This window comes from Orycteropus afer, unplaced genomic scaffold (assembly GCF_000298275.1).
Source record: "Orycteropus afer afer isolate SDZICR_OR568_19922 unplaced genomic scaffold, OryAfe1.0 scaffold00109, whole genome shotgun sequence".
NCBI lineage: Eukaryota > Metazoa > Chordata > Mammalia > Tubulidentata > Orycteropodidae > Orycteropus > Orycteropus afer.
In genome coordinates this window covers 7,648,904-7,662,371 of record NW_006921696.1, presented here as the reverse complement: position 1 = coordinate 7,662,371, position 13,468 = coordinate 7,648,904, and the positions used below count along the sequence as shown (strand labels likewise).

The 13,468-nt window shown below is 39.0% G+C and overlaps 1 protein-coding gene across 1 annotated transcript in view; it reads right to left on the bottom strand.

Annotated features, from left to right (window-relative positions):
- Window positions 1-7,061: 7,061 nt before the first annotated feature.
- GPR149 (G protein-coupled receptor 149) overlaps window positions 7,062-13,468 on the bottom strand; it is a 96,851-nt gene continuing 90,444 nt past the window's right edge. Inside the window, exon 4 of the mRNA XM_007943565.1 lies at window positions 7,062-7,634. Within this exon, the coding sequence (XP_007941756.1) occupies window positions 7,062-7,634 (573 nt within the window). The remainder of the gene's footprint in view (window positions 7,635-13,468) is intronic.

The following is a 13,468-nucleotide window of genomic DNA, read 5'->3' as shown; positions in this document are numbered from 1 at the left end:
GAAACAAAAATCAGCATAGCTTATATATATATAAAGAGAGAGAAAAATTTATCTTAGGAAAATGACTCACAAACATATAGAAGCTGGCAAGTCCAAAGTCCCTGGAGCAAACATCAGGCTGGAGGCTTTTCCCCACAGGGGCTGAGAAGCTCAAGGCTGGCAGGCAGTTCACTGCCTGTTGACTCCAACAAATGATGAATCCAAGATCTCCAGGGTGAACGGTGGACTGCTCATTCACGGACAGTTGTAGGCAGCGCACCAGAATCCCGATCCACAGAAGAATGTCTCTCTTCCCAGGATGTCCCTAGATATCCTGGAAGCAGGCCACACCCCTAGGGAAACTCCCCTTGAACAGATTGGCCACTCAGAGCACAGTTATCCGATCCCATCATGGGAACAACCACACAGAACTGAGGTCCATCCAAGTTGACACACAGCTCCAACTATCACAGATGAGGTCGTGCCTCCAGCATGGCCTCCATTTGTTGAAACATCTCAATATATCCCGTCAATTCCTGGAGCCCTGTTTCTCACAAGTTCCTTCAGTGTAGCTTTAATGTCTTCCTTACATATCATTGGTTCTTGATCATATACTACCTCTTGAAATGGCTGAACATTGACTAATTCTTTTCTGTACAGTGATTCTGTGTATCCCTTCCATCGTCTTTTGATGCTTCCTGCGTCAGTCAATATTTTGCCAATAACCAACTAACTAACTCACTGCCATTGAGTCTGAACCAACCCATAGCAACCCCTCCTTGGGTTTCCAAGGCAATATCACTATGGAAGTAGATTGTCCAATTTTCCTTCTGAAGAGTAGCTGGTGGGTTTGAACCACCAGCCTTCTGGTTAGCAGTCATATGCCTTAGGCACTATGCCATCAAAGCAGAATCCTTTAATATTGCAACTTGAGGCTTGAATCTTTTCTTCAGTTCTTTTAGCTTGAGAAATGCCAAGTGTGTTCTTCCCTTTTGGTTTTCTAACTCCACGTCTTTGTACATCTCATTATAATAATTGACTTTGTCTTCTCAAGCTGCTCTTTGAAATATTCTGTTCAGCTATTTTATCTTGTCATTTCTTCTATTTGCTTTAGCTATTCTCTGTTCAAGAGCAAGTTTCAGAGTCTCTTCTGACATTCATTTTGGTCTTTTCTTCCTTTCTGTCTTTTTAATGACTTTTTGCTTTCTTCATGTGTTATGTTCTTGATATCATCCCACAACTTGTCTGATTTTCCATCATTGGTGTTCAATACATCAAATCTATTCTTGAGATGGTCTCTACATTCAGGTGGGATATAATCAAGGTCGTATTTTAGCTCTCATGGACTTGTTTTAATTTTTATCAGCTTCAACTTGAACTTGCATCTGAGCAGTTGATGGTCTATTCCTGGCTTAGTTTTCGCTGAAGATATTGAGCTTCTCCATTGCCTCTTCATATAGATGTACTCAATCTGATTTCTGTGTATTCCATCTGGTGAGGTCCACATGTATAGCTGCTGTTTATGTTGTTGAAGAAAGTTATTTGCAATGAATAAGTTATTGGTCTTACAAAATTCTATCATGTGATTTCTGACATCATTTCTATCACCAAGACCACATTTTCCAACTACCAATGATTCTTCGTTTGCAACTTTCACATTCCAATCACCAATAATCATCAATAAATCTTGATTACATGTTTGGTCAATTTCAGGGTGCAGAGGTTGGTAAAAATCTTCATTTTTTCATCATTGGTTTTAGTGGTTGGTGTATGGATTTGAATAATACTCGTATTAACAGGTCTTCCTTGTAGGAGTATGTATATTATCTGATCACTGACAGCATTGTTAAAAATTAGATCTTGAAACATTCTTTGTGATGATGTATGTCACACCATTCCTCTTCAATTTGTCACTCTTGGCATAGTAGACCATAAAATTGTCTGATTCAAAATGGTGTATACTAGTCCATTTCAGCTCACTAATGCGTAGGTATGGATCTTTAGACGTTCCTTTTCATTTTTGACAACTTCCAAATTTCCTAGATTCATAATTCATACATTCCATTTTATGATTATTAATGGATGTTTGCAGCTGTTTCTTCCCATTTTCAGTCATCCTCATCAGCCAATGGAGGTCTGGAAATCTTTTCTTCATCCATATTATTAAGATCAACTCTCCTTGGAGGCGGCAGCTCTTTCTCAGTCATATTTTGAATGTCTTCTGACCTAGGGCTCATTTTCTGGCACTATATCAGACAAAGTTTCTGAGCTATTCATAATGTTTTCCAGTAATACGTTAGGCAGTGTTTCACTGCTATGCATAAGGTTTTCACTGGCCAGGTCTTTGAGAAATGGATATCCGCTTCCTTTTTCCCTTCCTGTCTTAATCTGGAAACTTCACTGAAACCTGTCCATGAAGGGTAATGCTGCTGGTATTTGATATACTGGTTGACCTAGCCTCCAGTCTCACCCACTGCCATCCAGCCTCACAGCAACACGCAAGTCACCACAGTACAGCAAACTGACAAATGAGTGGTGGACTCTAACCCCAGCTATCATCATCTCTAACATAGGTATTAAAATAACCTCCAAACTGGTCTTCTTGTAGTCATCTTTGTATCTGTATCTTTTTCCCTGCACAACAGTAGTTTTTGAAATCAGATTATGTCACTCTTTTGCTCAGACTCTCTGGTGGCTTCTCACCTCATTTAGAGTAATATTTAAAGCCCTTTACCTGCTCTGCAAGGCTTTAATGATCATCTTTCCTTTCCCTTGTCTGTTTGTCTTTACCTCCAGCCACTTTTCCCACTTTAATTCATCTGCAGTCACGCTGACCTCCTTGATGGTTTGCTGGGCACAGAAGGCACCCTCCCACCTCTGGAAACTTGATATTCTCTTTGTTGGAACTGCGATTTCCCTAATCACATAGCAGGGTTTCCTCACTTTCTTCAAGGCCTTATCAGTAAGGCCTTTCCTGACTAAATTATTTGAAAAAGCATTCCTTTCATCATTATTCTTTTACTCTGTTTAATTTTTCTTTTGGGCATTTACTACTACCTGACATGGTTGCCATGGAGTTGATTCTGCCTGATGGTAGTTCATGTGTGTCATAGTTGAATTGTGCTCCACAGGGTTTTCAATGGCTAATTTTAAAAGTAGATTGCCAGGCCTTTCTTCAAGGCACCTATGGGTAGACTTGAAATGTCAATCTTTTGGCAATCAGCTGAGTGCATAACTGTTTGCATCATCCAGGGACTACCTAACATGTAGTAGGCACTCAGAAAATACTAGTAAGATGAAGAAATGAATGATAGAAGCTGAATGATATTGGAAAGAATTTAAGAAAAAATCTCTTTAGGAAATCCAATACAACATAACCATATTGAAGAAGGCTTCCAAATAAAGTTTCAAAGGATATTTACACATGTTTATTATATTTCATATAACACTATGAGATTTGCTGTCTTCAAAATGGGTGGTTGCCTTTATCTGTCACAGCCCTCAGACAACTCTTGAGTCTCAGGATCTATGTATTTGCAGTTTATATGAGTTGCCACCAGATGGTGATCTTTTTATTAAACAACCAAGCCCAAACCAAATCCACTGCCTAAGAGTTGATTCAGACTCCTATTGACACTGCAGGATAGTGTAACATTGCTCCCACAGGGTTTCCAAGGCTGTAAATCTTTACAGAAGCAAACTGCCTCATCTTTCTCCTGTGAAGTGGTTGGTGGGTTTGAACAGGCAACCACTGGTTAGAAAACAAGTGCCTTAACCACTGTGCCACCAGAGCTCCTTTCATTAAATAACAAGGAGTAGTTTTGTCTTGAGATACATGAATTTATAGAAAAAGAGACAAGTTATAGGAAATTATAGTATTTGTTAATAACAAGAACTTAGCAAGGGCAAAATATCTGGATATAACAAAATATCTGGATATTTTCAATGTCAGAAACACACTTTAACAATCAGAATCATTCTAAAGAGTAGTAGACTTAAGTATACCGGTGTTTCTTAATCTTCCCCTCTTTTAGCAAAGATTTGGGGGAGTCACTCATGTTTAAGCACAGCCCTAATATATTTTTCCTTATAGATTCAGTTACTGTTGGTTTGGAGTGTGAAGTGTTACACATTAATAATGTGATGCTGATCAACCTCTCAAACTATGGCATTGGTCTAAATAATCCTGTTATTGTGTTAATAAATAAGTTTTTAGTGAATATATTGTATAGTTACTGCCCCGGAAACCCAAGGAGGGGTCGCTGTGAGTCGGGCCGACTCGATAGCAAATAACAACAACAAATAACATATTGTATAGTTAAATCAACAACCAAGGGCAAATAAATAGGCCTGCTGGTCATTTTCAAGTTCCCTCGCGCCCAGTTCCCCCAGACTAGGTCCGTGTCCAGTGAAAAGAAAATGGAATACAAAAGGGATACCAAATCGGACTTATTGCTGTCGAGTCAATTCTGACTCATGGTGACCCTGAGTGTTTCAGGGTGAAAGTGCTCCACAGGGTTTTCTTGGCTGTAATCTTTATGGAAGCAGATCACCAGGTCTTTTTTCCTTGGTGCTGCTGGGTGGGTTTAACTGGGGTGAAGTCAAGCACAAACCACTTGCACCATCCAGGAACTTTATACAAGAGGGAAAAGGCTTGTTACTATCTTCTAATTCAATCCTTGGGCTCTTCCAACTGATTTTCATCCTCCCCATTTAAAGTGTTGTGCAGTATAAAGGATCTGATTCCATTCTAATGGTCTCTTTAATATATTTTTTTTTAGTTTTATTATGATCTTTTTCTAATTTCCTTGCTGCCAGAAATTATGTTTTAAAACATCAAGATTACCTTTCTCATTCAGAACGTTATATACTAAATTTAATTAACAAAGCCTATCTTTTACAAAGTGTTCTTATAATATTGAATTCAGTTTTTTCTTTTATAGCAGACATTCTATTCTATTAATTTGAAACATCAGATTATTCTGTCCAGTTGGGCTAAAATAGCCCTGAGTTTTAGTGATAAAAAGTCTTTTAAAATAAAATATATTTATAACGAGAATACACTTGAATTTAAATTGATATATTATACATTATTTAAAGCTTGCTGTACACACATTAATAATGGCATTACATTTGTTTTCTAAATTTAAATAATGAGATATTATTGAGAATTGTCAAGAAGTTAGTATCAAGATATTATCAGGAAATTAAATAAGAGATGGAGAAAGTCTATGGGGATAATTATTTTGAAAGTGATTTTTCTTTGTGGCAAAAACTCACCTTTAAAGATGATCCAATCTGAAAGCCCTTGTCAAATAATGTATAATTCCAATTCAATATAAAAGAAAGAAATACCGAAGTAAATCATTCTAATAAAAAGTCACTCAATCTGTAAGTAAATAAATGTGTAGGTGAATTGGGGGTGAACAAACTTTGTTGTTGTTGTTGTTATGTGCCGTCGAGTCAGACCCGACTCATAGCAACCCCTCCTTGTATCACTACGGAACTAGATTGCCCAACCTTCTTTCCAAGGAGTGGCTGGTGGGTTTGAACCGCCAGCCTTCTGGTTAGCAGTCGAACAAACTTTAAGACCATGCAAAATGTCAATTCAATGACTTTGGAAAATAATCATTTACTTAGTTACAATACCTAATACATTTAATACATATTTGCAAAAAGATCAGGAGGAAACAATTTGAAAAAAAAGACACTTCATAATTTTTCAAAATATACATTACTGATACTTTCATAATGTGATCCTCGCATTTCACAAGGTGATCTTGAAATGCATACCTTGCAATCATTTAATAAAATACCTTGAATTGTTCTTTTCCTCAGATACACATTTCCTTGAGAAGAAACTCTAAAAAGCACCTAAGTTTGAACCAAAATTTTCTAAGCTAAGAAATTCTGCCACATATGCATCCTTAAGAAGTAGACTTGGGACTTAGGATTTTAGACTTAGGATTTTCTTCTGCTTTACCAGAAGCTTGTTACTCTAATTGGGTACCCCTCTCTGAACTTAACCTGGTAGTGTTTTTCCACAAGTTCCATTGAAACAAAACAATTCTAGAAACTATGAACTGTATATTTACAACCTTTAGAAATGTTTGGTTTAAAGACTGCTTCTAATTTTACCAGTAACACACATACTTGTTTTAAGAGCTAGTCTTGATAGGGCTGAAAAACCAAAGGAAAACACTGTTATATTTAAAAGAGAAGGAAAAATTAGTAAGCAATATGTATTTACAGAAATGAATGAAACATCTATTTATAGACTATGGACTTGTGTTTCCAAGTTGGATTCTCATTTGCCATTTTACAGGAAAATGTTATTTCTTAGATATGAGTGTAAAGCTAAAGCAATTACTGTAATAAGCTTGTTTTAGTAGCCATATTTAGACAGACCTCTTCAAGTACAACTCTGAGTTTTGCTCTATTTCTCCCATCTCTTGAAAGTCTTTTTTTTCCCCTCACAGTAAAGGCCAAAATTATGTGTAGAAACATTTACATGGAAGCAGCATATTCATTGGGTTTATACAATTTTCAGTTAACTCTGAGGGTGACAAACAGACTAAAACATTAGTAAGTGAGGCAAAGATTAGATTTAGAAAATGTTTATAGAAATCAGATAAGAAACAAACTCTTTTAATTACCACAGTGTGTGAGCTATAGGTAACACATCAAATGTACTTAAGTGTTTGCTCTAGTTCCAGCTAAAAAGAATTAACTAGTAGATCTGTAAAGCTTATGTAAACCAATCAAAAGTCAGACCCACTGCTGTTCAGTCAATTCCAATCACAGTGACCCTATAGGACAGAATAGAACTGTTTCACAGAATTTCCAAGGCTATAAATCTTTATGGGAACAGATTGCCACATCTTTCTTCTGCAGGGTGGCTGATGGGTTCAAATCAGTGACCTTTTGGTTACCAGCTGAATGTTTTAAGCACTGCACCATCACAACTCCCTTATATAAACCAAAAAAATAAAAAAGGAAATCAAATAGCCTCAGAACAAAGATGTTAGTTCAGCAATTTGAGGTTGCAGAACCATTCTAGCTTTTATTAGACCAAATAATTACTAATTACCCTTGCTTTCTTCCTCTCTTTTTCTATAAGCTTTATTTAACAACTGGATTTCCTCTTGGTAGCCATCTCCCTCTTGGTGCTGCCTTTTACTGTTCTGCCTGTGAGCCTCCACAGTGTCTGGAATGGAGATGTTAATGTCACCATCAGGATTACTTGTGGGCAAAAAGAGGGAGTATGATGCTGTTTCCCCCAAGTCACATGAAACGAATCTGTTTTCTTTCCGTGAGTAGCGCAGGGATGGGGATCTGACTTGCGTGGAGGACTGGCTGATGTTGCTAATGATTGAGACTGTGTCCAAGGCCTCTTCGTTATCACAGATTTCAAGAACTTCCAAGTGTATTTTCACATTGGTGTCCGCAAAAGTGGAGGGAGAATCCTCTGGGTTTGGTTCGTGGCCAACACTTTTGGAACGATAGACTTCAATTTTCTTAGATGCTGGGGTGATTTTTTGCCCTTCTGCGCTTACCTCGTAGGTAGAAAGAGACAAAGTTTTCCCGGTAGGAGCATGGAGAGACACAGTCCCCTGGAATGCACACAAAGGGATGTCAAGGGCACCGCCGGAACGCTGGGGAAAAAAAACAAAATTATTATTATTGAAAGCTAATTTCTGAGACTGGTCATTTAGAAATTTATTTATTCATAGAATGGTAAAATTTTCTGTTTTGGATTTATTTCCCTAGAAACATTTGACAGTTATGGGATTTAAATTCTGCCACCAATTAAGGTACAAATATTGGTCTCTTTCCATCTGGAGCAAAGAAGAGTGAAGGAAATCAAAGATGCCTGGAAACAATTAGTCCAAAATATAAATGCACCACACAAATCTCAACCTCCATGACATTGAGATCAGAAAAATCTAGATGGTGCTTGGATAGCATTATTATTCTGAAAGGGAATACATTAGAAGGTCCTGGATCAAATGGGAGAAAAATATAGAACGTAACTCAAAATCATAGTAAAAGAAAAGGCTCAAAGGTTATAATGACTGGTGGAACCTACCTTACTCACCCTTCAATCAAGGAACTGAACTCACAACCATGGCTCAACTTTCAGCCAAACAATAGGTCTATAAGGTGAACAATAACACGTGGGAGGTATGCATTCCTTAGAACAATCAAACATTCGAAGTGAAAAAAAAAAAGCAGCATTTGCCCAGGGACAAAGTTCAGAAAGCAGGAAGGAATAGGAAAGAAGTACTAATGGAAATGGGAAACAGGGAGGAAGTGGAATGAGTGCTGTCACATTTGGGGATTGCAGTTAATGGCGTGACACAAAATGAATTATTGAAAGGAAAACTACTTTGCTCAGTGAACCTTCACCCAAATCACAATAACAAGTAAAAAAAAATTTCTGCCACCAAAGCCCCATAGCTTATTTTCTCCTAGGTCAAATCCAATTCTAAGTGAGAGCACAATCATGAACATTTCTTTGTGAATAAGGGACATATTTCCACAATTGAAGGCAACATTTGCATATGGATTAGAAGCAGCAGATGTTTTTATGGGCTGAATCTGGACACATGGAACAGAATGAATATTTACAACCTGTAACTGCTTTTATATTTTTCTTATGTATTGAGTTACATAGAAAAGCTTGGGTAGGTTAAAGGAATTCAGACTTCATTACCAAAATGCATTTCTTCTTCTTTTTTTATTATGCCAGGGCAAATGGTAATTGTTAAACTGTGACTCAGACTAAGTACAAAGGATATTTCAGCTATTAGGCTTGAGCATACATGAGAGAAACCAAATGTCACTAGAAGTGAGCTAGAGTGTGCTGTCTTTCCATAGAGAATTCACAGTCATCAAAGTAAACCCCACAATAAGGAGCTCCCCCACAGCTCTGCAAAAACTTGCCTGGAAATGTGAACCTTTTATGTCATATTTTGTTTATGAGGGTCTTCTTTCTTTTTTAAAAACTGTACTCATTACTGAGAGGTGCTTGAGAATTGAAAAAGAAAGTAAGATTGACTCTTACAAAAGTCTGTACTTCACATTGCTGATTCATATCCGTATCCTTTCTGCTGACCTCTTGTTCCATTACATGTGAGTCTTAGAACAATATAATATGTCAAACTACTGGAAGTCATTCTCAAAGTTCAATTCCTGGACCAGCAGCATCAGCATCACTTGGTAACTTCTCAAATATACAAATTTGGGGGGCCTACCCCAAACCTACCAATTCAGAAATTCAGGAGGCTAGGTCCAGCAATATGTGTTTTAACAAGACCTGCAGGTCATTTTGATGCACAGCAAAGTTTGAAATCTATTGCTATAACTAAAGAAATCTTGTAGCCCAGAAAAAGAAGGAAGGAGTTAATAGACAATATTTATACATGTGCCTACAAGCAATCATAGACCAGGAGGCTGTCTTTTGAACAGAACAAGGGGATACCACATGATTTAAAATCAGGAAGGGAGTGCATCAGCATTGTATCCTTTCACCATACTTACTCAATCTGTATGCAGAACAAATAATCTGAGAAGCTGGACTATATGAAGAAGAATGTGGCATCAGGATTGAAGGAAGACTCATTAACAAACATGTAGACAACACAACTTTGCTTGCTGAAAGTGAAGATGGCTTAAAATACTGATAAAAAATTGAAGACTACAGTTTACAGTATGGATTACACCTCAACATTAAAAAAAATGAAAATCCTCACAACTAGACCAGCATCACGATAAGTGGAGAAAAGACTGAAGTTGTCAAAGATTTTATATATTACTTGGATCCACAATCAACATCCGTGGAAGCAGCAGTCAAGAAATCACAAGACTTCTTGCACTGGGCAAATCTGATGCAAAAGAACTCTTTCAAGTGCTGAAGAGCAAAGATGTCTCTTTGAAGACTAAGGTGTGCCTAACCCAAGCCATGGTATTTTCAATAGCTTAATATGCATGTGAGAGCTCTGGTAGCATAGTGCCTAAGGCACTTGACTGCTAACCAGAAGGCTGGTGGTTCAAACCCACCAGCCACTCCTCAGAAAGAAGGTTGGGAAATCTACTTCTGTAGAAACCCAAGGAAGGGTCGCTATGAGTTGGGTCCAACTTGATGGCACATAACAACAACAATATGTATGTGAAAGTTGGAAGACCAAAGAAGAGTCGATGCTTTTGAGTTTGGTGTTGGTGAAGAATACTGAAAGTACTATGAACTGCCAGAAGAACAAACAAATCTGTCCTGGAAGAAGTGCAGCCTTAAAGCTCATTGGAAGCAAGAATGGCCAGACTTCATCTCACCATTTTGGTTATGTTGTCAGAAGGGACCATTCCCTGGAGAAGGATATCATGCTTTGTGGAGGGTCAGTGAGGAAGGGGAAGACCCTCACTAAGGTGGATTGACACAGTGGCTGCAATGATGGGCTCAGGTATTGCAAGGATTGTGAGGATGGCTCATGAGTAGGCAGAGTTTCGTGCAGTGTTTCATTCTGTTGTACACAGGGTCACTATGAGTTGGAGCTGACTTGACAGCACCTAACAACAACATCACCAACAACAGTCAGATTGGGTTAATAAATGTATCTGTCTACCAGGAGAAATGGTATGGGAGCTCTCAGTGTTTTGCCAGTTTAGGCTGACCAACCGTCCTGGATTACCTGGTACTGTGCCAGTTTTACACTGAAATTCCATGTCCCAGGAAATCCCTCAGTTCTGGGCAAAGTGGGATGGTTGGTCACTCTATATGCCCTGGCCTTTTGCGTCTGGACCCAAGATTGGCTAGAGGAGAAGAGTTTGTATCCTCTTCTATTTTTGATGTTGTTATGTGCTGTCGAGTCAGACCCGACTCATAGCAACCCCTCCTTGTGTTTCCAAAGCAGTATCACTACAGAAGTAGATTGCCCAACCTTCCTTCCACTGGTGAGTTTGAACCACCAGCCTTCTGGTTAGCAGTCAAATGCCTTGGGCACTATGCTACCAGAGCTCTTCTATTTAGAGATGTTTTTAAGGGAGCTTCATTGGACTGTCCTTCCATGCCTCCTTCCCTGAATTTAGGGACAGAGAAAAATATAGTCTGGGATGTGTGAGACATGTGACCAATCTTTCTCAGTTTCTCCCTATGGAGAGGTTTTGAATTCTGTTTACCCATGAAGGCATCTGGGAATTTAACTATGGTAGTTAAATTTGCATGTCAACTTGGCTGGGCCTGGTTGAGTGGCTGTGCAGCTGGTGGTAGTTATTCCCCATGATGAAATTGGCAATCAACTCCATGGTGGGATCTACCACAAGCAGCTGAGTAGCTAGCTGCCTTGGAATGTGGTCTGCTTCCTGTAAATAAGGCGAAGCCTTGAGGATAGTCTCTAGCTTATGGCACGCTTGGACCCTGCATGTAGCCATGTCGTTGTTTAGCAGCTTGCCATGCTCTGCTGACCTTGGGACTTACAATGGACTTGAATTAATGGCCTGCCATGTGGCTTGGTAACATTGGGACTGTGCTATTTTGTTTGTCAGCCTTGGGCTTGTTAGTCTCAGCAGTGAGTAGCTGCCTGAGTGAAGAAATGCCTCTGGCTTCAGTGGGCCAGGAGCAAGAGGCAGAGCTGAAGCCCAAGGTTGAGGGGCTTTCACACAGCCCCTAGAGTCTGGCACTTTGAACTTGGACTTAAAGCCTCTAAATTGTAATAAACTCCTGTTTGTTCAAGCCATTCCATTTGTGGTATATTTTTGTCAGAGTGGCACTAGGTAACCAGAACACTAAGTTTAGGGCTTTGCACTATAAAAGACCTGTAATTTTGAAAACTTACACTGTAAGGATCAGTTTAACTTTTTCCTGAAGCAAAGGATTTCATCTATGCTATGTGTGTGATATACTCTATATTAAGGCCAGGTCTGAGGTAGGCTGGCCTGGGGCTTGGAGGCTGCTTTTCACTTCGGGGTGGCTCCATATTAAGGCCAGGGCCTGCTGTAGGGGGGCTGGAGCCCGGGGCTGCTTTTCACTTGTAGGCAGCTCTTATTTTAAGGCCATTGCTTGAGGGAGGCAGGTGCAGAGGGGTTAGGAACAACTAAGGGAGAAGAACTTGTCTGTCAGTTTGTCATTCTGTGGTGGCTTATGGGTTGCTATGAGGCTGGAGGCTATGCCACTGTGTTGCAAAATGCCAGCAGAGTTACCCATGGTGGTCAAGTTTCAGTGGAGCTTGCAAGCTAAGACAGACTCAGAAGAGGAAGAGGCCATTCATTTCTCAAACAATTGGCCAGTGAAAACCTTATGAATAGCAGTGAAACAAGGTCTGATATATTACTGGAAAACTTTATGAACAGCCCTGAAACATTGCCCAACATAGTGCCAGAAGATGAGCCCATCACATCAGAAGGCACACAAAATTTGACTGGGGAAGAGCTGACTTCTCAGAGTAGAGATGACCTTAATGTTATGGATAGGGTAAAGCTTTTGGGACTTCCACTGGCTGATGTGTCATGACTCAAAATGAGTAGAAACAGATACAAACATCCATTAATCATTGGAACATGGAATGTACAAAGTATGAAACTAGGAAAACTGGAAGTTGTCAAAAATGAAATAGAACTCATAAAGATCAATATCCTAGGCATTAGTGAGCTGAAACAGACTGGTTTTTGTCATTTTGAATCACATAATCATATGATCTACAATGCTGGGAATGACAAATTAAAGAGGAGTGGTGTGGCATTCAACATCACAAGGAGTGTTTAAAGATCTGTCCTGAAGTACAGTGCTGTCAGTGATATGAAAATATTCATACGCCTACAAGGAAGACCAGTTAATACTACCAGCATACAAATTTACGCGCCAACCACAAAAGCCAAAGATGAGGAAACTGAAGATTTCTACCAAGTTCTGCAGTCTGAAATTGACTGAACATGAAATCAAGATGCGTTGATTATCTCTGGTGACTGGAATGCAAAAGAAGAGTTACCGTTACTTGGAAAATATGGCCTTGGAGATAGAAATAATGCTGGAGATCACATGATAGAATTTTGCAAGACCAATGACTTATTCATTGCAAATACTCTTTTCAACAACATAAGCAATGACTATACATGTGGACTTCACCAGATGGAATACACAGGAATCAGATTGACTACATCTGTGGCAGAGGTAATGGAGAAGTTCAATATCTTTAGCAAAAACAAGGCCAGGAGCTGATTTTGGAACAGATCATCAACTGCTCATATGCACGTTCAAGTTGAAGTTGAAGACAATTAAAACAAGTCCAAAAGAACCAAAATATGACCTTGATAATATTCCTCCTGAATTTAGGGACCATCTAAAGAGTAGATTGTATGCATTGAACACCAATGATCTAAAACCAGAGGAAGTGTGGGATGACATCAAAACCATCATCCATGAAGAAAACAAGAGGTCATTAAAAATATGAGAAAGAAAGAGAAGACCAAAATGGATGTCAGAAGAGACTCTGAAACT